The sequence below is a fragment of the Balaenoptera borealis genome (assembly GCF_965194805.1).
Source record: "Balaenoptera borealis genome assembly, contig: HAP1_SCAFFOLD_1173, whole genome shotgun sequence".
Lineage (NCBI taxonomy): Eukaryota > Metazoa > Chordata > Mammalia > Artiodactyla > Balaenopteridae > Balaenoptera > Balaenoptera borealis.
Window position 1 is genome coordinate 170,569 of NW_028123040.1, and position 27,689 is coordinate 198,257.

Here is a 27,689-nt window from a genome sequence, read left to right on the forward strand (position 1 = left end):
TCTTTTTCCTGCCTTACTGCTAATGCCATTTAATACTTTTACTAATAGGTTGAATAGAAAAGGTAAGAGTTGGCATTCTTATTTTGTTCCTAATCTTACAGTGGACGTTCTCCACATTTCACTATAAATAGGATGGTGGCTCTAAAGTTTTTTGTAGTTTCCCTTTGCTATGAGTTTTTAATCATACATAATTATTGAATTTTATCAAATGCTTTATCTGACTATACTGATATGATCATATACATTTTCTCCTTTATTTTATGGATGTGGTGCATGACATTTATTGATATTTGAATGTTAACTCACCTTGCATTTCTGGAGTAAAACAACTTGGTAGGAATTCACACACACACACACACACACACACACACACACACACACATTCACTCACTCACACACTCTACATTTGATTGTCTAACATTTTGTGTATGATTTTTGCTTCTGTATACATAAGGGAGATGGGCCTATTTTCTTTTCTCATAATTGTCCTTTTAATTAGTGAATAGTATATAGAGGGTAGAGATTTAAAAGACCTTTTAAAAGGTCTTCTTCTTCTGTGATATAATACAATACAGTATTACTCCATTTTTTAAAAATGACCTTTTTCATTTTCAAATAATTTCAAATCTGCAGAAAAGATACAAACAGAGTTCCCTTTACCTCTCTCCCAGTTTTTCCTATTGCTAACATCTTATACTACCATAGTATATTTTTCAAAATTAAAAAGCCAACATTTATACATTACTATTAACTAAACTTAAGACTTTTTTTGGATTTCACCAGTTTTCCTGTTAATGACCTTTTTCTGTTCTAGGACCCAATCCAGTATATCACATTCCACTTAGTTAGTTGTCATGTCTCCTTAGTCTTCTCTGGTCTATGACAGTTCCTCATTCCTTCCTTGTTTTTCATGATTTTGACAGTCTTGAGGAATATTTGTCTGATATTTTGTAGAATTGTTCTCAGTCTGGGTTTGGCTGATGTTTTTCTCATGATTCGACTGGAGTTATAGGTTTTGACAAAGAATACCGCAGAAGCGAAGTAACCGTCTCATCACATCATAACAGAGAGTATGTAGTGTCTCCGTGACATCACTGGTGATGTGAAACATCATCACTTGCATAACATGGTGTTTGCTTGGTTTCTCCACTGTAAAGTTACTTTTTCTCCCATTTTATACTGTCTCTGGAATTCAATCATTAAGGCCAGCCCAGGACTGGACTTAAGGGGAAGATTAAGCTTCACCTCCACCTCCTTGGGGAGGAGATGGATGCCGGGGGGGGGCGGGGGGGAGGTTACCTACATATGGAATTCTTCTGTTGGCAAGATTTGTCTTCTCCCTCCCTCCTATTATTTATTTATTTATACACTCATTTATTTACTCCATTATGTTTTAATATGGATTCTTTATAATCTATATACATAATTACAACCTTAAAAACCTCTGGTTCCCCCACTGACATATAAACTTTTTGAGGAAAGGCTCTGTTTCTTTTTTATTTTTGTACACTCTATGCGTTTAGCATAGTCCCCTAATTTATAGTGGACTTCCAGTAATTATTTTTTAATGGATATCTTTCCACTTCAACTGAAAAGTACCCTTTCCTTATATAATAGCATTCTAAATCCAAAATAAAAGTAGATTTTAAAATAAGTAAAAGTAAACTCATGCATGATCACCCTGTAATAAGTATGTAAAAAAGCACAGGGTACTGCAGAAATAACTTAACCATTTGAGTTGGATGTGTCTCCAAAAAATATTGAAGCCACATTTGGAAAGAAATTACAGTATTTGATAAGCCAAGGATATGACCTGCTGTGTGCTTTCTCTTTTTTGTTCAGATCACCAAAGGAGATTAAGACCCCGTTTTCTCCCTTCTCTGGAAAATTATCATCTGATGCAGTCACTCAGATAACAACAGAGAGTCCAGGAAAAACCATGTTTTCATCTGAGATTTTTGTTAATGCTGAAGATCGTGGACATGATATTCCAGACCTCAGTACACAGAAGTTGGGCAAAGTTCCTGTCAAGTTTGCTTCATCATCTTCAGTCCAACAGATTACTGTTCTTCATGGCACAGATGGTAAGAGAATTTTAGGTCACATTACCAACTTTTGTGTGTCATTAACTAAGAAATTTCTTGATTGGGTCTTTCTAGTTAGAAAACCTAATTTTAATTTTAAGCATTAGGTTGTACATGATTAAAACATCTTTTATTTACATAGCTATGAAGAGAATATAATTTATTATGTTTTTACTTCAATTTCTAGTGAAGTTAACAACCTATGTGAAACTCATGCTACTTGTGGCTGACGTATTTTCAACTCATAATACTTGTCATAAGAATGCAAGTAGTTCATGAAAACATAAAAACTATAGAGGTTCAATTTTAGGGAGGTAGATAACTATTTGGCATTGTTTCTTTTACTATTGTTTTGCATGATACAGTGAACAGATAGCAAACACAATACCAGTCTATTTCTTGCTCAAGAAACGTTGAGCAGGGACCCAGGTTGACTGTGACTCTGCTTTCTTTAAAACGTGGAACCTTGGATTCATCATCATAGTCAACTGGAAGGGACGAAAAGCATGGAGGAGCACATGTTGGGAGGCTTTTATGGGCTAGGCCTAGGTGTGGCCCACATCACTTTCCACTGACTAGGAATAGTTTAGCTGTGCTTTCCAGGATGAAGAAGAAATGAGTTTTGGTGAACAGCTAGCAATTTCTACCATAAGGTCTACATTTAGAGTGTTCCTATGCTATCATGACAGTGATATTTTTATAGTGCTTATACTATATAACATTCAAAATTATAGCAAGTTATTTTCTTTTTCAGACCAGTAACTGGAAAGTTAAGTTCCCATTCTACCTCCAAATGAGGGTGGGAACTTTCAATTACTAATTTTAAAGTATTCAACAGTTTGTACAAATCTATTCAAAATATATTTTAAGTTTTCCTACTTGTGCAAAAAGTTTACCTGTCTGTAGGTATAAATGGAATATGCCTAAATGTATAAAGAAAATTGCTTAGTTCCACATGTAAATTGCACTGAATTTAATTTGAATAAATACATTTATATGTTGAAATGGTTATATTTCTTTTCTTTTTTTTTTTTTTACTTTTATTTATTTTATTTTTGGCTGTGTTGGGTCTTCATCGCTGCGTGCAGCCTTTCTCTAGTTGCGGCGAGCGGGGGCTACTCTTCGTTGCGGTGCACGGGCTTCTCATTGCGGTGGCTTCTCTTGTGGTGGAGCACGGGCTCTAGGCGCGTGGGCTTCGGTGCATGGGCTCAGTAGTTGTGGCTCGCGGGCTCTAGAGCGCAGGCTCAGTAGTTGTGGCACATGGGCTTAGTTGCTCCGCGGCATGGGGGATCTTCCCGGACCAGGGCTGGCACCCGTGTCCCCTGCATTGGCAGGCGGATTCTTAACCACTGCGCTATCAGGGAAACCCGAGATGGTTATATATCTTATACATTTTTATTGTGATATAAAATTATGCCCCCCAAATGTATAGTCTAATCAATATCACACAGAACACCTTTAATGTGTCAGTTACCTATTGCCACCGTGATACTGTATAAGAACCTCGAAAATCTCAGTGCTTCGTAACAACAGACATTTGCTTTCCTCACTCATGGGCTTATGAGTCAGTTGGAGTTTGGCATCAGGATGCAAAAACGGTTTGGGTCTGTTCCACATGCCTTGTACTGAAACCCAGGCTACTCTGGGTATGCTGTTTTCATGTTGGTGGCAGAGCACAGGAGAGGAAATCCAACTGTGAAAGTGTATTTTATACCTCTTCTGACATCAAATGGATCGGTCTACATAGAGCCCACAGTTCACGGTCTTACCTTTACATACAGGTACTTGGTAGAAAGGACTCCTTTAAAAGAGAAATATTATTTGGTTTAATAATAAAAGATTTTTAACTCTGTGGATTCAGAAGTAAAATTTTAAAAAATATTTTAAAAGTATACAGAATAGGGCTTCCCTGGTGGCGCAGTGGTTAAGAATCCACCTGCCAATGCAATGCGGGGGACACGGGTTCGAGCCCTGGTCTGCGAAGATCCCACATGCCGTGGAGCAACTAAGCCCATGTGCCACAACTACTGAGCCTGCATTCTAGAGCCCGTGAGCCGCAACTACCGAAGCCCACGCGCCTAGAGCGCATGCTCCGCAACAATAGACGCCACCGCGATGAGACGCCCGCACACCGCAACCAAGAGTAGCCCCCGCTAGCCGCCAACTAGAGAAAGCCCGTGCACAGCAATGAAGACCCAGTGCAGCCAAAAAAATAAACACATAGAATAAATAAGTTCAAACAATAAATAAATAAATAAACATAAATTTAAAAAAAAAAGAACACCTAATGCAGGTGGGAAGGTGAGAGGGCCACTGTAAAGGTCATCTATGCTACATGTACAAGAACCCCGAGAGCACACCAATAGGTACCACATTTTTCACTGCTGTAGCCGATCATTCCCCCTGTACTACCACACTGTAGCACTCCCTTCCCTCATCTACTGCTATAGTCTCTTTGGAAGGTGTTTCACAACTCTTGTTATGAGAGTGCCAGTTGAACTGTCCTCACTTCCTTCATTTATACCAGGATTGAAGACCTTGTAGTCCGAGATCCTGTCCAGAGAGCAAGCAGGCTAAGACTCTGTCTTTGTTGATGTATTTCATCAGAAAGGGCTCTACCCCCTCTCCTAGTTCATGGTGTGAAGCGTTCATAGCCTCTTGGGAAAGTGGGGAGAATTGAAAGGACTCTATATGAGAATGCTAGGCTTTGTAAAACATTTCAGTTTTTTAAAAATAAGACTCATTTTCTATTGGACTGACAACAGTCCTATGAAATACAAAGAAAGCCGAGAATCAGTGACAGGAAATGATCACCAGTAAGAATTACAACAGTCACCGCTTACCTCGTAGCTTACGGCACTGTCCATGGTCCTTAAGAAGAGTTAGTAGAAATGCCTTGCCCATCTTGCCCTTGAACCCCTTAAAAGGTACACGACTGCTGTGTTGGTGTTTAGGGGGAGCATCTCACTTACCAGGGACTGACTTCTCCCTTGATCCCTCTGTAGTGATGGAGACTTCCCCGCTGATGAAAAATTCCCTGGGATTGCAACCTCCAAGCCAGACAGCTTTCCTATGGAAAGACAGAGAGCTTGTAAAGATGAAACACCAGTCTGCGGGAGAAAGGGAAGAAGAGAATGATGGAAATCGTTTCTGGGAAACTATTTTTACATTATGTTTTGTTTGTTCCTGGTAAATAAACTGAAATCTTCTTAACATTAAAACAAAATCTAAACCACTAAATTCAATAATACAGGAGTATAACTTTTGAAAAAAATTTCTTTGGCTGCGCAGCATGTGGGATCTTAGCTCCCCAACCAGGAATTGAACCCACGCCTGCTGCATTGGAAGCGCAGAGTCTTCACCACTGGACCACCAGGGAAGTCCCAGGAATATCACTTTTAAAGGAGAAGTTATAAACCCCTTGGTTATATGAACTGCAGATTTTTAGTAAGAAGTCAATATATTTTTTGTTAGGCACATTTTATGTTAGGCTGTCTCCCTGCACAGGATGCAGGCGCCTTGAGAATGGAAATCATATCCCTCTATAGTACGTCCCTCTTCTTTCTGCCTTGCAGTTTGCTGCTCCACTTGTTCAACCCCACCTAGTAATAACCTATACTTCCCTCGTTCCTGTTTTCCCATCTTGAAAACAGACAAAAGGCAACCAAACAACGCAAAGGTCTCAACAAATAAGGGATATCCAAAACCAGAGATGGCCAGAACTTCTGTATCCCTCATGAAACCTAGCCCGGTGTTCAATATGTAGGTATCATTAATACATGCGTGTTGACTGAAACAGTTTAAACTCAATTCTTCCACTTCCCAGTTTAGTTTTAGTCCTCATACAAAACGTGATAATCAACTTGCTTAATGCTAGGGATCACAGTGAAAAATAATATCTGAACTGACTTCTGTCAGATGAGTGAGAACTAAGGTTAATTCAGTGTATCTGAAGCATAGAAAGTGAGGGCACAAGTGGCACAAGATGGGGCTAGAGAAGCAGAGAGGATTCTAGACCACGCAGAGTCTTAAAGGCCAACAAACACTGTGTTTTCTATTCTCAAAACAATGTTTGTGAGCGATGTTTATGAGCAATGTTCCAACTTGCCTTGAAGGTTTTTTGTGTGAAGAATGGATTGGAAGGAAACAAGATATATGGACACTAGTTAGGACCTAATCGCAACACACAGGCAAGTTCAGTATTAGGGTGTTGAGGGAGAGCTGACAGATTCCAAAGAAATTCAGGAGATGAACTGAAGCGGGCTTAATGGGGTAGGAGATGGAGGAAAGGAAGGTCTTAGGGAATTAAAGGGTTTACTGCACACATGAGCAAAGTCTCAAAATTAATCATTTGAACGTACAGAGGTAGATCTCTCAAATGACTCCGGTTAGGAAGCAACGGTACGCCCTTTAGAATTCCTACAGACAACACAAATCAACTGTTTCGATGGAAAATTCGGCGGGACCGGTGCGTTTTTTCACTCCAACTTAGCTCCAGTTCCTATTACTCACATCTTCTGTGCCAAAACAACACAGCTGGAGGAACTGAAGGGGATTCCGTTTTGGTAATTAAGGAGTGTCCCCAACACTGACAGTCCCATCTTAAAAAGCACTCCCTCTGCATTTTACCCGAGGAGCAATGGCCAGAGCCTCCCTTTGAAAACGATGGGCAGAAATGAGACCATCACACACAGTCCCTTTCAGCTACTGTGAACTGAGCCGCGAGACGACCAATACCCCCTGGCACAGCGCGGACGGGCCAGCGCGCGGGGGCAACAGGGACAGGAGACAGCACAAGAGACGAAGCCCAGGCCCAGGGGCCAAGGCCTATTACCTTTCCGGCATGTGCAAAACATAAAACAGAAGCAATATTGTAACAAATTCATTAAAGACTTAAGAAAAAAACAAAACTCAGATGCTAAAGTGCCTACTCTAACCACTATACTATATTGCTTCTATAAAACAAGCACTAAACCTCAGATACAGAAAAAAACCCTTTTCGTGTCCTCACACCTAGGTCAAAATTACAAAGCGTTAATTCAGGAGACAGAAAGGGAAGGAATAAATCTGAATGAATCTGAGTCAGAACACAGTGCTATATAACCTTAGGCAAATTCCACAATACCCATGCCTCAACATGGCAAATTCCACAATACCCATGCCTCAACCTCCCTATCTATAAAGGAGTTAACCACACCAGCGCTAACCATTACTTGCCTCCTGGTAGCTTGTGAGTGTTAATTAATATTTGTAATAAATACACAGATCATCAGTTGAAAGAAACAAGGAAAACTACAGCGTTATTATTATTGCCTTGTTGCTAGAGCTAAACACCACAAATCAACATAAATAACTTATGTACACCAAGAATGTAGGGTTTGAATATGTACTTTGAAAGGCCATCATATAATTAGTTGTTTCACCTCTAATTGCTTTTCCTTTTTTTTTTTTTTTAATTTAAAAAAGCAATACAGGGACTTCCCTGGTGGTTCAGTGGTAAAGAATCCGTCCTGCAATGCAGGGGACGCGGGTTCGATTCCCGGTCGGGGAACTAAGATCCCACATGCCGCGGGGCAACTAAGCCCTCGCACCAAACTACTGAGCTCGCACACCTCAATGAGGTAGCCCACGTGCAGCAAACTACAGAGCCCACGCGCTCTGGAGCCTGCACGCCACAACTACAGAGCCCACGTGCCACAACTAGAGAGAGAAAACCCGCACGCCACAACTAGAGAGAAGCTCTCATGCTGCAACGAAGAGCCCGTGCGCCGCAACGACAATAAAGATCCCACATGCCTTAACGAAGGTCCCGCGTGCCGCAACTAAGACCCAATACAGCCAATCAACCAATCAATCAATCAAGTGGGGCGGGGGGAGCAATACAGGAATTTCCCTGGCAGTCCAGTGGTTAAGACTCCAAGCTCCCAATGCAGGGGGCACGGGCTCGATCCCTGATTGGGGAACCAAGATCCCACATGTGGCACAGCGTAGCCGGAAAAAAAACAAAAAAAGCAACACATACCCTACGGCATTTATCCCAGAGAACGCATGTTCGCACAAAAAAAGGTACACAAATGTCCACAGCATCTCTATCAGTAATAGTCAGGAAATGGGAAAAAAAACTCAGATGTTCTTCAATGGGCAAGTGATTAAACAAACTGAAGTACAGCCAAACCATGGAATACTACTCAGCAATTAAAAAGAAAGCGGCACTGGGACCTCTCTGGTGTTCCAGCGGTTAAGACTCTGCACTCTCAATGCAGGGGGCCCAGGTTCCATCCCTGGTCAGGGAACTAGATCCCGCATGCTGCAACTAAAGACCCGCACAGCCAAATAAATAAATAAATAAATATTTTTTTTAAAAAAGAGGAGCACTGTTGATTCATGCAATTTGGATGACTCTCCAGGGAATTACACTGATTGAAAAAGGCCAATCCAAAAGGTTGCATACTGGGAATTCCCTGGCGGTCCAGTGTTTAGCACTCAGCACTTTCACTACCTGGGCTGGGTTCAATCCTTGGTCGGGGAACTAAGATCGCACAACCGGCAGCGCAGCCAAAAAAAAATTTTTTTTACTTAAAAAAAAAAAAAGGTTACACACTATATGATTTTATTCACATAACATTCTTTTTTTTTAATTAATTAGTTAATTTATTTTATTTTTGGCTGCGTTGGGTCTTCGTTGCTGCGTGTGGGCTTTCTCTAGTTGCGGCGAGCGGGGGCTACTCTTTGTTGCAGTGTGCGGGCTTCTCGCTGCGGTGGCTTCTCTTGTTGCAGAGCACGGGCTCTAGGCACGCGGGCTTCAGTAGTTGTGGCACGTGGGCTCAGTAGTTGTGGCTCCCGGGCTCTAAAGCGCAGGCTCAGTCGTTGTGGCGCATGGGCTTAGCTGCTCCGCGGCATGTGGGATCTTCCCGGACAAGGGATCAAACCCATGTCCCCTGCAATGGCAGGCAGATTCTTAACCGCTGCGCCACCAGGGAAGTCCCACATAACATTCTTGAAATGACAGGTTGCCAGGGACAGATAGGGCCGGGGGAGTGGGAGATGGGCCATCTTCCCCAGGGGGTATTTTCCCTTGATCATCTGCACAAAAACTTTATTGCAACTTTATCCACTGCACTATCAGATCACTATGATTTGGTGGGGAGTGGGGGAGCAGCAGTGGCTATAAAATGGCATCAGGAGAGATCCTGTGGGATGGAAATGTTCTCTATCTTGACTGTGTCAATGGCAATACCCAGGTTGTGACAGTATACTATGATTCTGTAAGATGTTACCATTGGGGAAAACTGGGTAAAGGACACACAGGAGCTATCGCACTATTATTTCTTACAACTGCATGTAAACCTACAATAATCTGGACACAAAAAGTTTAATCAGAAATGAAGGCAACACATGCCTCTTGTAACAAGTAAAACAATAGTCTGTGGTCAGTCTCTTTCTCTACCCGTCCCATTCCCTCCCTCTTGAGATAACCATGCAAACTCACTGCTCATACAAACAGGCATGCATTTAATACTTTCTGTTTACTGTATCAAAATGGGATCATACATACTACATATTACCCTGCAGCCTACCTTCTTCACCCATCATCCCTATATCATAGAGAGCTTAAAAAAAGAAAATTTTTTTTTAAGTGCCAAGCAGGATGGCAGGTATAGAAAATTTTCTGACTAGGGCAAATCTGACAAATGTTTACCGTGCTAATGTGCCATAGCTCAGCCAGGTGCATTCAGTGAGAGCACAATATGCAAGTAGCATTCTAAAGAGATCTGCAAAAAATGCAAGGTCTTCAGCAGCTCTTCGAGGATCCCATCCCCCTCTCTGCCTCCTCCATGGAACCATCCCATGGAGGTTGAACAGTTTAACTCCATTTGCCCCTCCTGCTGTTTGTGCTTTCGTTGTATACTTCTGTTCTACATCTCCACAAGACATTATTATTGTCACTTATTTACAAAATAACATATAAATATAAAGGTGTATGTACCTGGGTATATGTACATGTATATATTAGACACACACACACTTTAAGTGCTCTTTGTTCTTTCCTGCAGTTGTGTTCTTTTTTTTGGGGGCGGGGGGGGCAAGTTTTTATATTGGTAAAGTTCTGTACTACTAGAAATATAAGATTTGAAAAGAAAAGTGAGACTTGAGGATCATCTGTGGAGCTTATCCTCATTCTCCTGCTGACGCATTATATGTTTATAATTTGAGAACTGCAGATAAATACAAACTGGTCTTCTCCATACTTGCTCACTAAGGAATTCCTCATTTCTAGGAAACGTCTATTTCAAGGAAAGGAAACAAACAAAAACACCTAGTGCACTAGATGATTAAAAGGTACACATTTTATAGCCTGAGTTCGAGAAAAAAATTACCCAAGAAACGGCCTTTTTCCCTAGGAGCCAGCTTCTACTAGGGGAGTCTAGGGTTCTCTAGGCAAAGAAAAAAAACTTGCCAGTTTAAACAGAATAACAGAAACGTTCAGCCAATCAAATATACAGAACTCATCACTTGCAGTGAGGAATGAAAGGCCTGTATCAACAGAAACAATAAATGGCACCGGCAACGTCTGCAACAGAAAACAAACAGGAAATCCTTTAAAAAGCCAAAATTGCAAAGACAGATGAACAGGGTATGAAATTACACGCCGGGCAATGCACCTGTTAAAGGAAAAGAGGCGCACACCAAGTCTGAAGTCTTAAGAATTCGGTGTTTAACACTACTTCTGCATGCTGCCCAGCAGAAAACTCGGGTCCTGGCTTAATCCACAACGCACACTTCATTTAAGGAGGTGAACTGCTTGGTCTGACTCAGTTTCTTATTCTGTAAAATGAATGCAACACAGCTGTCGTGAGTCCCCAAAGAATTCTGCACAAACGCTTTGTAACTCCAAAGTGCTGTGCAAATCAGAGCAGCCCTTCTCTCCTTCACATTCGTTGGACTTAGAATTTCAGAAGTTTAGCTGAAAATACAGACGACTCGGAAGCAAGGGACTGAGAGTGGCCCACACAGGTGGAAAGAAATGCAGAAACTGGAGCACCTCATACAAACCGCAAGAGACCACGTTCACGTGCACACGTTATCAGTGACAGAAAACGCCACCGGTAGCAACTGTAAACCACTGAGAGGACCAGCAACGACATGTGTCCAAATCCAGCCGGCAGCACAGCCTCGTCGGCGGCAATGCCTTAAACACAGCTCCCCGCACTCCGCGGCCTAACAAGATCCACTTTTTCCAAAAAGTTTAGCAACTTGCCAAGTACACTGGCGTAGTTCACCTTTTTTAATTGCTAAGCAAACATGCAGGGGAGTTGAGACAATCAAGGGAATGTTCAGCCTTCCTCAAAAATAAGATCCAGGAAATTCACGTTTTGCTTGAACAGTTTCATGTCTAAAACTGATCACAAACCTCTGTTTGATGTTGTTTTCTCGCTGCTGGCCAATGAGCCCGGGAAAGAGAACCAATTCTTTCAAACAGGGAGGGCTCTCTGCACTCTTCAGCTAAACCAGCGAGGCTTTACCACCGTCACGTTTAAAATAATGAGGAGGATGCCTCCATAGAGTTTACCGGGCTGCGCTAATCACGAGGGGCCTCGGGCGCCCAGGGCGGATCCCAGCGCCGGTGGCCGCGGGACCGGACCCCCTCCCCGGGACGCGGCCGCGGGACAGGACGCCCCCCAGAACCCCTGCCCGGGACGCAGCTGCGGGACAGGACGCCCCCCAGACCCCTGCCCGGGACGCAGCTGCGGGACAGGACGCCCCCCAGAACCCCTGCCCGGGACGCGGCCGCGGGACACGAAGCTCCCCCCTCCCCAGGAACCCCTCCCCAGAGCGCGGGCCTCGCCGCCGTCTCGCAGCACCCGCCGCGCTCACCGCGGGCCGGGAGCCCCCTCAGGCCGACTGGCCCCCGCCCGCCGCCCGGCCTCCCTCCGGCCCGCGCCGCCCGCCGCGCTCACCGCGTTTTTCTTCTGCACCATCTTGTCCATCTTCTTGGCAATGCGGACCACCTCGTCCTCCATGGCCCTGGCAGGCCTGCCCCGCGCCGGGCCGCGGGGGACGGGAAACGAGCGGAGCTGGCCGGGCGGCAGGTAAGCCCAGGCGTCGGCGAGGGCCCTCACCAGGCGTCACCGAGGCGCTTCTTCACTCACGACGACTGCGACGGCGGGGGCGGCGGCGGCGGCGGCGCTCCTCCCACGCAGGCAGCGCCAATCGAGCTCCCAGCTCGCGGCGGCGACGGCGGCGGCGCTCCTCCCACGCAGGCAGCGCCAATCGAGCTCCCAGCTCGCGGCGGCGACGGCGGCGGCGCTCCTCCCACGCAGGCAGCGCCAATCGAGCTCCCAGCTCGCGGCGGCGACGGCGGCGGCGCTCCTCCCCCGCAGGCAGCGCCAATCGAGCTCCCAGCTCGCGGCCGCGGCGGCGGCGGCGCTCCTCCCCCGCAAGCAGCGCCAATCCAGCTCGCGGCGGCGGCGGCGGCGGCGGCGGCGGCGCTCCTCCCCCGCAGGCAGTGCCAAGCGAGCTCCCAGCTCGCGGCGGCGGCGCTCCTCCCCCGCAGGCAGCGACAATCGAGCTCCCGGCTCGCGGCGGCGACGGCGGCGCTCCTCCCCCGCAGGGAGCGCCAGTCGAGCTCCCAGCTCGCGGCGGCGGCGGCGGCGCTCCTCCCCCGCAGGCAGCGCCAACCGAGCTCCCAGCTCGCGGCGGCGACGGCGGCGGCGCTCCTCCCACGCAGGCAGCGCCAATCGAGCTCCCAGCTCGCGGCGGCGGCGCTCCTCCCCCGCAGGCAGCGCCAATCGAGCTCCCAGCTCGTGGCGGCGGCGGCGGCGGCGGCGGCGGCGCTCCTCCCCCGCAGGGCAGCGCCAATCGAGCTCCCAGTTCGCGGCGGCGGCGGCGGCGCTCCTCCCCCGCAGGCAGCGCCAAACGAGCTCCCAGCTCGCGGCGGCGGCGGCGGCGGCGCTCCTCCCCCGCAGGCAGCGCCAATCCAGCTCGCGGCGGCGGCGGCGGCGGCGGCGCTCCTCCCCCGCAGGCAGTGCCAAGCGAGCTCCCAGCTCGCGGCGGCGGCGCTCCTCCCCCGCAGGCAGCGCCAAGCGAGCTCCCAGCTCGCGGCGGCGACGGCGGCGGCGCTCCTCCCCCACAGGCAGCGCCAATCGAGCTCCCAGCTCGCGGCGGCGGCGGCGGCGGCGCTCCTCCCCCGCAGGGAGCGCCAGTCGAGCTCGCGGCGGCGGCGGCGGCGGCGGCGGCGGCGCTCCTCCCCCGCAGGCAGCGCCAATGGAGCTCCCAGCTCGCGGCGGCGGCGGCGGCGGCGCTCCTCCCCCGCAGGCAGCGCCAATGGAGCTCCCAGCTCGCGGCGGCGGCGGCGGCGGCGCTCCTCCCCCGCAGGCAGCGCCAAACGAGCTCCCAGCTCGCGGCGGCGGCCGCGGCGGCGCTCCTCCCCCGCAGGCAGCGCCAATCCAGCTCGCGGCGGCGGCGGCGGCGGCGGCGCTCCTCCCCCGCAGGCAGTGCCAAGCGAGCTCCCAGCTCGCGGCGGCGGCGCTCCTCCCCCGCAGGCAGCGACAATCGAGCTCCCGGCTCGCGGCGGCGACGGCGGCGCTCCTCCCCCGCAGGGAGCGCCAGTCGAGCTCCCAGCTCGCGGCGGCGGCGGCGGCGGCGCTCCTCCCCCGCAGGGAGCGCCAATCGAGCTCCCAGCTCGCGGCGGCGGCGGCGCTCCTCCCCCGCAGGCAGCGCCAATCGCGCTCCCAGCTCTGTTCTTTTGTTTTTTTTTTTTTGAATTCTGAGATTTTTCATTTGAAGTAAATCTTAAAGCTATTAAATTCACAAATATGCTAATTTAAATACCCAATTCTATTATCTAAAACACACATTGCAAACATACAAATATCTATTCTCTCCACATGTCAGAGCCCATTCATTTCATGGTTTGGAAATGGGGAGAATAGATCCCCTTAAACTGCAAGTCAGCAGGTGTTTCTTTACAGTTAACTTTAGCAAAATTCATACAAAATATTAATGAACAATGATCTTCTTTACTTGTTAACTCACAAGGAAACACCTTCAAAACTGCATTTTGTTAAAGTTTCTGTACTAAAATGTAGAAAAACTGAACTACACAAATATTGAAAAGTTTAAAATTCCTTAATTTTTTATTCCTGGTACCACTACCACAATTTACAGGGCAATATACCTGATGTAATGAAAAGAAAAAGACAAAGCTACAACAGATAAAAGACCTCAGGAATGTACATCTAATTGACCCTCCGTTGCATGAATCAATAGCTGCACTTTTTGCAAACTGTGGCTAGGACAGTCCTGAACAAGAAGGGTTTCCTGTTTAAGCTGCAGTAACTTTTCTGACTATGGATCATCGTTCCTTCTGCGGCAGGTTTTTACAGTTCCTCTAATGCATTTGGGACGACTGTCTCAAAGTAACCTGCAGCTTTCCTGACAACTCCTCGCTCTCTCTCCTGCTAAGAACTGTAGCCCTTTTCTTCTGAGTTTTGAGAACCTTCTGCTACCATATCCACCACTTCCACCACCAGATCCATAACCACCACCATAGGGACTTCCCGAGCTTCTTCCACCAAAACTGCCCCCCTTCATGGGTCCATAATTTGATTGCTGTTGTCCACTATAATTTCCAAAATCATTATAGCTCCCACCACCACCACCATAGTTACCTCCAAAATTTCCTCCTTCATTGTAAGCATCATATCCTCCACCACCGCCACCATATCCACCATCTTGGTTTCCATATCCTGGTCCACCACCACCATAGCCTCCTCTACTACTGTAACCAGGACCACCACCATCGTTACCACCGTCGCCTCCAAATCCGTTTTATCCACCATCACCTCCTCCATAACTACCTCTGCTGCCACCACCTCCACCACCATAGCCTCCTCTTCCACCAAAGTTTCCACCACGGCCAAAGTTACCTCCACCACCTCCAAAGTTTCCTCCACGACCCATAAAGTTGCCAGATCCACCTCCACGACCTCTCTGTGATCCAGCAGATTGCATTTCTTGTTTAGAAAGGGCCTTTTTCACTTACAATTATGCCCATTAATAGTGTGGTATTTCTGAACAACAATTTTATCAACTGTATCATGATCATCAAAAGTTACAAAAGCAAATCCTCTCTTTTTTCCACTCTGCCTGTCTTCCATAACTCCTATGGTTTCAATCTTGCCATACTTTTCAAAGTAGTCTCTCGAATTACATTCTTCTGTATCTTCTTTAATACCACCAACAAAAATTTTCTTCACTGTTAGACGGGCACCAGGCTTTACAGAATCCTCTCTAGAAACAGCTCTCTTTGGTTCCACTACACGCCCATCAACCTTGTGTGGTCGAGCACACATTGCTGCATCCACCTCTTCAACCCAAGAGTAAGTCACAAAACCAAAGCCCCTGGAACGGTTTGTCTGGGGGTCTCTCATCACCACACAATCTGTAAGTGTGCCCCATTTCTCAAAATGTTCTCTTAAGCTATCGTCTGTAGTTTCAAAGCTCAGACCACCAATAAACAGTTTTCTCAACTGTTCTGGTTCCTTTGGATCATGGCCCTCCTCCCCCCGGCGGCGGCGGCGGCCGGAGTCGGGCTGGGGGCGACCGGGCGGCGGTTTTACCTCCGTTTTGAGACCGGACTCGCCTCTTCCAACTCGAGTTCAATATGGGACCGAGAGCCCAGCTCTGTTCTATGTTGGGCCATTTTACTTCAGCCCAAAAAAATTTCTTCTAGTATTCCCTAAGGTCTGCTGGGGATCAGTTTTCTTATTTTTCATTTATCTGTATTTGATTTTTTAAAATTGATTCCAATTTTCTGTTGAGATTCTCCATATTTTAATCTATTAATCCCCATCTTTTACTCTCAATATAGTCATTTTAAAGTTCTGTGCTAACTCCAGAATCTGAATTCCCTCTAAATCAATTTTTCTTGGTTTTTTTTTTTTTTTTTTTTTTTTGTCTTAAGTTTTAGTCACTTTTTCCTGCTTCAGGAATTTCATAATTTTTGATTGTGTGCTGGACGTGGTGAATAAAAAATTCATAGAGACTGAAGATGCTATTACTTTGCACCAGAGAAGATTTACCCTTTTCTCTGTTAATCAGAGTGGCTGATCATTTCAGTCATTTCAGGAATTTTACTAGGTCAGAACTGGGTTGGAGCTTTAGTTGTCTCATCCTACCTATGATTTTTCCTAATTTGTGGCCTCCCTGGATTTTTGCTGTGAGCCTGACAGGTCTTTGATTCTTCAATAAATACAGTCAGTTATTGACTTCAGTCTTTCAGATGTTTGAATTCAGCTCTTTAGGCTCTCAGTTCTCACAGCTTCAGAGTATGGCAAATGTAAGGAGAGACCAGCTATGTATTTGTTGCCGTTACACTTTCTCAGTGAAAATTTGTCTCATAAACACTGAAACATTGCAGATGACTTCACTTTTTCTGACTCAGCCCCCTTCTTGGGGATGGCACTTCTGGGTTTTTACTGTGAGTCTGGTAGGTCTCTAATTCCTCACTTTGGAAAGTTCTCTCCCTCAGGCATTAGGTATTTAGCTTCCTGCTTTATATAGGTTCAAAAACTGGCAAATGTCTTGAAGAGGAGACCTAATGATTGTCACAGGCCCCTTTATCTAGCGGGATTTGGTTTGTTAGTGCCATGACTGTGCAGGAAATTTCACTCTGCTTTCTTGGCTCAGTCCCCCATCATCCTATACCACCCTGACACTAAGGAAATGTCCTGTGGGGGAAATCGGCTTGACATTCTGCTAGATTTCACTCCATCATGCCAGCAAATGAGTTCATCAAAAGATATGGTGATTTCTCTTTTCCAGTGGAGTATGTCTCCCTACACCAAACCCCTGCTCCAAATCTCTAAATGTCCCTCTCTAGCATATTAGTTGATATTGTTTCTTGATTGCTTCCTTAGCTCGATGATCTTTTATTCAAGTTTGTTTGCTCGTTGCAGCAGGAGTGATGGCCTGTGCCTACCTAGTGCAGGCATATTATTATGGAGATATGGCTTTGGTCCCAGACACCACAATAAGGAGAATATCATAAGAAAGCAAGTCACACGAGTTGTTTGGTTTCCCAGTGCATGTAAAAGTTATGTTTATGCTATACTGTAGTCTATTAAGTGTGCAATAGCATTATGTCTAAAAAAAGTACATATCTTAATTTGAAAGTAGACTTTAAGAATGCTACCCATCATCTGAGCCTTCAGCAAGCTGTAATCTTTTTGCAATAGTAACATCAAAGATCACTGATCACAGATCATGTAACAAGTATAATAGTGAAAAAGTTTGAAATATTGTGAGACTTACCAAAACATGACATAGAGACACGAAGTGAGCAAATGCTGTTGGAAAAATGGCACCACCAGTAGAGCTGCTTGACACAGGGTTGCCACAAACCTTCAATTTGTAAAAAAAAAAAAAAAAGCATTATCTGCAAGGTACAATAAAGTGAAGTGCAATAAAGTGAGGTATGCCTATACATCCTGCCTCAAAGCAGAAATCCTATTTAGATCACCTTTAATTTCTCTCTATGATATATCAATAGTTTTCTATTCTAATAGGGTTCTTACATTTTTTATTACACTTATTATTAGGTATATGATGTTTTGATGATAATGTAGATGGCATATTTTTTAGTTTTTAATTTTATAACTTTTCAGACACAGAAAAATGTTAGTGGAATTTTTTAATGTTTGGTCTCTTATCTGGCAACTCTTCTAAAAACTAACTGATATTCTAATAAGTTATCTGTAGATGGTTTTGGATTTTCTGTATCCTTAATTATATCAACTATGGAAAGTGACAGTATGATTTCTTCCTTTCTTAGCCTTATATTTCTGATTTCTTTTTCCTGCCTTACTGCTAATGCCATTTAATACTTTTACTAATAGGTTGAATAGAAAAGGTAAGAGTTGGCATTCTTATTTTGTTCCTAATCTTACAGTGGACGTTCTCCACATTTCACTATAAATAGGATGGTGGCTCTAAAGTTTTTTGTAGTTTCCCTTTGCTATGAGTTTTTAATCATACATAATTATTGAATTTTATCAAATGCTTTATCTGACTATACTGATATGATCATATACATTTTCTCCTTTATTTTATGGATGTGGTGCATGACATTTATTGATATTTGAATGTTAACTCACCTTGCATTTCTGGAGTAAAACAACTTGGTAGGAATTCACACACACACACACACACACACACACACACACACACACATTCACTCACTCACACACTCTACATTTGATTGTCTAACATTTTGTGTATGATTTTTGCTTCTGTATACATAAGGGAGATGGGCCTATTTTCTTTTCTCATAATTGTCCTTTTAATTAGTGAATAGTATATAGAGGGTAGAGATTTAAAAGACCTTTTAAAAGGTCTTCTTCTTCTGTGATATAATACAATACAGTATTACTCCATTTTTTAAAAATGACCTTTTTCATTTTCAAATAATTTCAAATCTGCAGAAAAGATACAAACAGAGTTCCCTTTACCTCTCTCCCAGTTTTTCCTATTGCTAACATCTTATACTACCATAGTATATTTTTCAAAATTAAAAAGCCAACATTTATACATTACTATTAACTAAACTTAAGACTTTTTTTGGATTTCACCAGTTTTCCTGTTAATGACCTTTTTCTGTTCTAGGACCCAATCCAGTATATCACATTCCACTTAGTTAGTTGTCATGTCTCCTTAGTCTTCTCTGGTCTATGACAGTTCCTCATTCCTTCCTTGTTTTTCATGATTTTGACAGTCTTGAGGAATATTTGTCTGATATTTTGTAGAATTGTTCTCAGTCTGGGTTTGGCTGATGTTTTTCTCATGATTCGACTGGAGTTATAGGTTTTGACAAAGAATACCGCAGAAGCGAAGTAACCGTCTCATCACATCATAACAGAGAGTATGTAGTGTCTCCGTGACATCACTGGTGATGTGAAACATCATCACTTGCATAACATGGTGTTTGCTTGGTTTCTCCACTGTAAAGTTACTTTTTCTCCCATTTTATACTGTCTCTGGAATTCAATCATTAAGGCCAGCCCAGGACTGGACTTAAGGGGAAGATTAAGCTTCACCTCCACCTCCTTGGGGAGGAGATGGATGCCGGGGGGGGGCGGGGGGGAGGTTACCTACATATGGAATTCTTCTGTTGGCAAGATTTGTCTTCTCCCTCCCTCCTATTATTTATTTATTTATACACTCATTTATTTACTCCATTATGTTTTAATATGGATTCTTTATAATCTATATACATAATTACAACCTTAAAAACCTCTGGTTCCCCCACTGACATATAAACTTTTTGAGGAAAGGCTCTGTTTCTTTTTTATTTTTGTACACTCTATGCGTTTAGCATAGTCCCCTAATTTATAGTGGACTTCCAGTAATTATTTTTTAATGGATATCTTTCCACTTCAACTGAAAAGTACCCTTTCCTTATATAATAGCATTCTAAATCCAAAATAAAAGTAGATTTTAAAATAAGTAAAAGTAAACTCATGCATGATCACCCTGTAATAAGTATGTAAAAAAGCACAGGGTACTGCAGAAATAACTTAACCATTTGAGTTGGATGTGTCTCCAAAAAATATTGAAGCCACATTTGGAAAGAAATTACAGTATTTGATAAGCCAAGGATATGACCTGCTGTGTGCTTTCTCTTTTTTGTTCAGATCACCAAAGGAGATTAAGACCCCGTTTTCTCCCTTCTCTGGAAAATTATCATCTGATGCAGTCACTCAGATAACAACAGAGAGTCCAGGAAAAACCATGTTTTCATCTGAGATTTTTGTTAATGCTGAAGATCGTGGACATGATATTCCAGACCTCAGTACACAGAAGTTGGGCAAAGTTCCTGTCAAGTTTGCTTCATCATCTTCAGTCCAACAGATTACTGTTCTTCATGGCACAGATGGTAAGAGAATTTTAGGTCACATTACCAACTTTTGTGTGTCATTAACTAAGAAATTTCTTGATTGGGTCTTTCTAGTTAGAAAACCTAATTTTAATTTTAAGCATTAGGTTGTACATGATTAAAACATCTTTTATTTACATAGCTATGAAGAGAATATAATTTATTATGTTTTTACTTCAATTTCTAGTGAAGTTAACAACCTATGTGAAACTCATGCTACTTGTGGCTGACGTATTTTCAACTCATAATACTTGTCATAAGAATGCAAGTAGTTCATGAAAACATAAAAACTATAGAGGTTCAATTTTAGGGAGGTAGATAACTATTTGGCATTGTTTCTTTTACTATTGTTTTGCATGATACAGTGAACAGATAGCAAACACAATACCAGTCTATTTCTTGCTCAAGAAACGTTGAGCAGGGACCCAGGTTGACTGTGACTCTGCTTTCTTTAAAACGTGGAACCTTGGATTCATCATCATAGTCAACTGGAAGGGACGAAAAGCATGGAGGAGCACATGTTGGGAGGCTTTTATGGGCTAGGCCTAGGTGTGGCCCACATCACTTTCCACTGACTAGGAATAGTTTAGCTGTGCTTTCCAGGATGAAGAAGAAATGAGTTTTGGTGAACAGCTAGCAATTTCTACCATAAGGTCTACATTTAGAGTGTTCCTATGCTATCATGACAGTGATATTTTTATAGTGCTTATACTATATAACATTCAAAATTATAGCAAGTTATTTTCTTTTTCAGACCAGTAACTGGAAAGTTAAGTTCCCATTCTACCTCCAAATGAGGGTGGGAACTTTCAATTACTAATTTTAAAGTATTCAACAGTTTGTACAAATCTATTCAAAATATATTTTAAGTTTTCCTACTTGTGCAAAAAGTTTACCTGTCTGTAGGTATAAATGGAATATGCCTAAATGTATAAAGAAAATTGCTTAGTTCCACATGTAAATTGCACTGAATTTAATTTGAATAAATACATTTATATGTTGAAATGGTTATATTTCTTTTCTTTTTTTTTTTTTTACTTTTATTTATTTTATTTTTGGCTGTGTTGGGTCTTCATCGCTGCGTGCAGCCTTTCTCTAGTTGCGGCGAGCGGGGGCTACTCTTCGTTGCGGTGCACGGGCTTCTCATTGCGGTGGCTTCTCTTGTGGTGGAGCACGGGCTCTAGGCGCGTGGGCTTCGGTGCATGGGCTCAGTAGTTGTGGCTCGCGGGCTCTAGAGCGCAGGCTCAGTAGTTGTGGCACATGGGCTTAGTTGCTCCGCGGCATGGGGGATCTTCCCGGACCAGGGCTGGCACCCGTGTCCCCTGCATTGGCAGGCGGATTCTTAACCACTGCGCTATCAGGGAAACCCGAGATGGTTATATATCTTATACATTTTTATTGTGATATAAAATTATGCCCCCCAAATGTATAGTCTAATCAATATCACACAGAACACCTTTAATGTGTCAGTTACCTATTGCCACCGTGATACTGTATAAGAACCTCGAAAATCTCAGTGCTTCGTAACAACAGACATTTGCTTTCCTCACTCATGGGCTTATGAGTCAGTTGGAGTTTGGCATCAGGATGCAAAAACGGTTTGGGTCTGTTCCACATGCCTTGTACTGAAACCCAGGCTACTCTGGGTATGCTGTTTTCATGTTGGTGGCAGAGCACAGGAGAGGAAATCCAACTGTGAAAGTGTATTTTATACCTCTTCTGACATCAAATGGATCGGTCTACATAGAGCCCACAGTTCACGGTCTTACCTTTACATACAGGTACTTGGTAGAAAAGACTCCTTTAAAAGAGAAATATTATTTGGTTTAATAATAAAAGATTTTTAACTCTGTGGATTCAGAAGTAAAATTTTAAAAATATTTTAAAAGTATACAGAATAGCATGTTGAATTTATGACTATGTGTCCACTGCTCTGAATTAACAAATTAAGAGTAATATGCTATATGTTTATATTTAGTTCCATTTGCAAGTTTTTTGAAGGAATAAAGTTTATGGTTGGACTTTCTTCTTTACCCTTCTGCAGTCCTTTCTTTCTCTCCCAGGAACAACCATTATTTGCTGAATAGTCGCTTCTTCCCCCAGAGATAGGCAGTCCAAAGTAACTTTAAGACTTCTGCATCCAAACAGAAAGTTGTTGAGAATTTCAAAAAGCCACTTATCTTGCCTCTGAATTCTCCATCTCCACATGGTAGCCATTCTTGCCCTGGGTCCATTGTAATTCTGCCCAATTGTTGTTGTCCATTTTCTGCAAACTTTGAACTAAATGGTAAATTTAACCATCACCACCAAGCTTTATATACACTGGTGGAGGAAGAAAACTACTAAGTCAATATTCTAACAATAATGACTACAGCAACGTCCAAAGAGAAGTAGAGGCTACAGCCTATTTTTCCTGTTATTTAAATTCTTCCAGCCTCTATACATTTCTTCATTCTCCTTGAATTCAGCCAGGTTCTCATTGGCTGGGGCTTTGCCTGATAGGTTGGTACAAGTATTCCTAAGTAGTCTAAGGCTTTGCTAGCCCTGCATAGGTTTAAGGTCATTTTTTGTTAATTTCTATGACCAGGCTTGGTAAAGTGGTCCCCTAGGTGTAAGCCATACTCCTACTGACTTTCTTCTTTTAAGGTAACCTTATTTCTCCCTGATAGTTAAGGTCAATTGTAGTTTTAGTCAACACTATGGCATCCTATTCCCTGTATTGTTTCAGTGACATAAAGAATGTAAAATGACTAGATGGCTCCTGTCTCCCGGTAGAAGTGCCCCTCCCTTATTTCTAAGATCTTCCATCAAACAAAGCAGAGTCACAGAGATAGAAAGCAAAAGATTTTAAAGGCTTCTGCCTTTGTTCCTAAATATATGCATTCTGTCTGTAGGATAGGCAAGTGCCATATGTGGTTCTGAGCACATGCCGTATTTGGCAAGCTAGCATTCCAGCCTCAGAAAGTGATGCCTCCCAGCTTGTGCCATGACAGTTATCAGTAAATTGTTCACTCGCTTTTTTGTTTTTGAGTTTACCATAGCTGTGGGTGATCAGGCTTGTGAGGAGAACAGTGACTCCCTTTAGGCATCAGCCTGTTGTCTCATTTCCTTCACTATGAAGTCAGTTCCTTGGTTGGAAGCAGGGTACTAGTAATATGGATTCCATGTCAAATCATCAGAATGATGGAGTGGTCAAGGATGGTAACACAATTCTAAGTAATATAAAAGTTGTTATTGCGTCCAGAATGAAGGAGATCTCATTCTACTCTGGGACTATCAGACTCTGTCTAGAGTATTTTGATTTTTATAAACTAGACATGGGCAACTAGGAGTCCATCTAGAGGTGATTACAGGATGCAAGAGAAGACCATGGTCCATAAGGATAAACTGAAGAAGCTGTTGTGTTTAATCAGGAGAAGTGGTAGCTATCTACAAAATTCTATTTGAATGAGCAGTACAACCCCATGAATACTGAGGAGTAACCTAAACAAGAATTTTATAGGACTCATGTGATGGCAATACTAATCCTTTGTGTAGGCATAGAAAAGGAGAGTAGACTAAAAGGAGGGATGGGATATTTCTGAATGGGAAAATTGAATATTTAAAGATGTCATTTATTCCCAAATGAATTTAAACTCTAATGTAATTCTACTCAAAATTCTAATGGAATTGTTCTTTTGAACTTGTTTAATTGATCTTAAGTTTTTTCCGGAAGACTAATAAAGAAAATACTGGAAAAGAAGAGTAATGGGGAGGATAAATTTTAGCAGCAGCCGGTGGAGTGTTTTAATGGGATGCCTGGAAGTTGCAGACATTATTCTCACCCTTGACCTATGGGCCCAGACTTAGTCATATGTCCATACATGTCTGCAAGGGAGATTGGGAAATACAGTGTACAGATGAGCAGTATGTACCCAGCTAAATATCAAAATGCTGTTACAGAGAGAGAGAGAGTTTCTACCACATCATGAAAGAAAAACAAGTGTATAGAAAAAGATTTCAGGGACTTCCCTGGTGGCGCAGTGGTTAAGAATCCACCTGCCAGTGCAGGGGACACGGGTTCGAGCCCTGGTCCGGGAAGATCCCACATGCCGCAGAGCAACTAAGCCCGTGTGCCACAACTACTGAGCCTGTGCTCTAGAGCCTGCGAGCCACAACTACTGAGCCCATGCTCCACAACTACTGAAGCCTGCGTGCCTAGAGCCTGTGCTCCACAACAAGAGAAGCCACTGCAGTGAGAAGAGTGAGAAGCTCGCGCACCACAACGAACAGTAGCCCCCCCACACCGCAACTAGAGAAAGCCCGCGTGCAGCAATGAAGACCCAATGAAGCAAAAAAATAAGAAGAAGAAGAAAAAGATTTCATCTTCTATAATAATCAAATTACTACCATGTCACAGACATTTTAGAAAGAATTTTAGCAGTTAGTATTTAAAAAAAAGAAACTTTATAAATGACATAATTTTTCACTCTGAAATCAGAAAACTTATGTGAAATGGGGCAGCAGGGGAGAATGGGTATGCTATAAACAGGAAGTCTTTATTACAGAATTCTTTATTATTGAAAATTTAATCCAGCCTAAATTTTTAACATTATGAGAAGGGTTAAATACACTTAATGTGTAGTAGAATGATAAAAAATGTGACGATAGGAAATAAAATGAATATTTTATTATCAATGTAAAGTAGAAAAACTGAATTCCACATTATACATACTATACACAACTATGTAAACAAATAAGAAATACAGAGGAAAGACCTGTAGAAATACATTAAAATATTAATAATAGTTATCTTTGAGTGGTAAGACTTTGTCTTTTTTATTTCTGTGTATTTTTTTAATATTGAGAAGTTATACTTTTTTAATGGGAAACTTATTTTGAAAATCTGCCACATAGAAGAGAATTAGATTTACTTTCTATGACTCTGGAGGGAGAACCTTCAAAGATCAGTAGTAGGGGTTAACAACGACCAGGTTTGGGTTCAATATAAGATAAAGTGTTTCTTAGTTAGAGCCATCTAAATATGGAATAGATTGCTAGGAAGTCGTCTTCTCAATGAATCCTACCCTTACCACTCTATTTAAACTGCATCCTGCTGCAATTTCCCAAATACTTCTAATCTTCCTCAGCATTTTCTAATTTTTGGGGGGGGAGTGGCTGTTTTGGGTCTTTGTTGCTGCACACGGGCTTTCCCTAGCTGTGGTGAGTAGGGGCTACTCTTCGTTGTGGTGCATGGGTTTCTTATTGTGGTGGCTTCTCCTGTTGCAGAGCGTGGGCTCTAGGCGCACAGGCTTCAGTAGTTGCAGCACGAGGGCTCAGTACTCGCAGCACAAGGGCCCTAGAGCACGTGGGCTTCAGTAGTTGCGGCACATGGGCTCAGTAGTTGTGGCGCTCGGGCTCTAGGGCGGGCGGGCTTTGGTAGTTGTGGCACGCAGGCTCAGTAGTTGTGGTGCACAGGCTTAGTTGCTCCACAGCATGTGAGATCTTCCCAGACCAGGTATCGAACCCCTGTCCCCTGCATTGGCAGGCAGATTCTTAACCCACTGCACCACCAGGGAAGTCCCAGTATTTTCTAATTTTTTATGTCACTAATAATTTATAAAAATACTAGATGATTTACTTATTTAGTATGCTAATTGTTTACTGTCTATCTCCCTCTTCTAGAATGCTAGTTTACTGATACATTCCAAGAATCTTGACCACTGCTTGGCACATTAAAGGTGCTTAATATTTGTTCAGTTAATTAATAAATGTTTTCTTATTAATTATTCTGATCTTTATGTCCTTAGGCCAGCCTTTACTGTTGCCATATAAGCCTTCTGGTAGTACAAAGATGTACTATGTTCCCCAATTAAGACAAATTCCTTCATCTCTGGATTCCAAGTCAGACACCACCATTGAGAGCTCACACTCAGGTATTATGCAGAAATTATTCAAAATTTTATTTTTTGAAATTTTATTTGTGGATTGGCTGTTTAATTCTGGATGACATATGAAAGCTCAGTGCTCTTTAATCTTTAAGTGAAACATGGAGATTTTCATGACACAGGCTCTGGTTCAGATAGGTGAGTTATTTGGTCAGATGTATTGTGTACACTCAAACATTTGATAAATATTTGAAGAAAATTGTATGAACAGTTACTTGTTTGGGTTAGTGGACTCCATCTAGGACAAAGGTTTCCAAGTTTTCTCTGTTCACAGTCACCTTAGTGTTTGGGTGATTTCTTTTCTCATCATCGTGGGGATATAAATCATCAGCAGCATATAAATACATGAAGTATTTTTTCAGACACTAAGCTATTATGTTATTAGGGTATAAAAATACTTAGCGTTTTGATCTTACAGCTTAATAAGCAAAAATATTTTTCGTTTTGTGTTTGAAAGAAAACATTTTACTTTGTTCAGAAATATGCATAATTACTTGCTAACGAGATATGTGTGGCTATTAGGGCACAGTTTCTCAAACCTTGAGATGAGATTGGACACAACCACCCTCATTTATTGCTTTTGTTACAGAAACCGTCAAAAATCCAACTCTGCAGAGATACAGACAGCAGCATTGAAAGGAATGTAGCAGTATCTAATGTTGAAACTTTAAACTATCTTTAGCGATTAGTTTTTGTCCTGTACACCAGATATTACATATCACTCTTTCTCTAGAATTTTAAAATATCCCACAACATCCCTGTGAGATCACCACAATAGAACTGCAGATTTAGAAAATGAATAGCATCCTGTGGAGGAACTGAATAAATATTTTCTGTGGAAAATTATAAGGATACAGAGTTGGTATGGTGCGGGGTTTTGATTGTTGGGATAACATATTGATTGGTCCACAGGAGTTGACTTGGTTCAGTTTAGATATAAATTGTTCATGATTTGTCAATAGACATCTTTATAGGTGTAGAAATTAAAAAGAAAGTAGTTGTCCCTGGTCTTACGCAGATTTTCTGTTAATTTTAAGAGGACCCAACTAGTATCTAATGGTAACTGAGTTAAAGCCCCGATATAATTGCTCCTGATTTCCCACTGTGATGCCACTGAAAAAAAGAACCACAAAATGCTCATATGTTAGGATTGATTATGAAGCCTATAACCAGGAACTGGAAGAAATTTTCACTACCTGCATGGCTATGATTTTAAAAACTCACTTAGTGGCTACGAGACATAAAACAAGCTTACTTAATTGATTGTAGGTAGGAAAATCTTTTATCTCAGTCTCACTTTCAGCCCCCTAGTTCAGAAGACAGAATGTACCAATAGAAGTCTAATCAGGTGTTCCAGTATTTTTTGAGGCCTCCTGTGTACTTCTATTCATTTACATCCTAACTCTTCCCTTTGGAGACATTAACTTTGAGAAAAATTGGACAGTAGTGGGAAGAGGAAATGACTCAGGGATGGTACACTGTATCCTGAGAAATACTGTCCGTATAAATAAAGTACTGAATGCATCAGTTAGACAAGAAGAGATCTGTTGGCTATATATACTTGAGGTTGTCATTTATCATGTTCTGCATCTATTCTGAGAGTGAGGGAGTTGACAGTAGAAAATAATAGTTTCTTAGACCAGTAGAGCTGATCTAGATGAAAGCCTAGGAATTGTTCTGATAGATAGTGTCTATTAGTATGTTGTGATTCTATAGATACTAGAAAGATCCAACTAGAGTTTG

The 27,689-nt window shown here is 42.8% G+C and overlaps 1 protein-coding gene and 1 long non-coding RNA gene across 2 annotated transcripts in view; one reads left to right on the top strand and one right to left on the bottom strand.

The window, feature by feature from the left end:
• Positions 1–15,670, bottom strand: part of LOC309621921 (uncharacterized protein) — a gene marked incomplete at both ends in the record, with an annotated part of 36,761 nt that extends 21,091 nt beyond the window's left edge. Inside the window, 3 exon segments of the mRNA XM_082409205.1 lie at positions 14,784–14,902; positions 14,960–15,125; positions 15,131–15,670. Coding sequence (XP_082265331.1) covers positions 14,784–14,902; positions 14,960–15,125; positions 15,131–15,670 — 825 coding nt within the window.
• A 4,220-nt stretch (positions 15,671–19,890) lies between these two features.
• Positions 19,891–27,485, top strand: LOC309621919. Its single transcript, XR_014240332.1, has 2 exons — positions 19,891–20,019; positions 25,809–27,485. It is a non-coding gene; the product is annotated as an uncharacterized lncRNA (long non-coding RNA).
• The last annotated feature ends 204 nt before the right edge of the window (positions 27,486–27,689 follow it).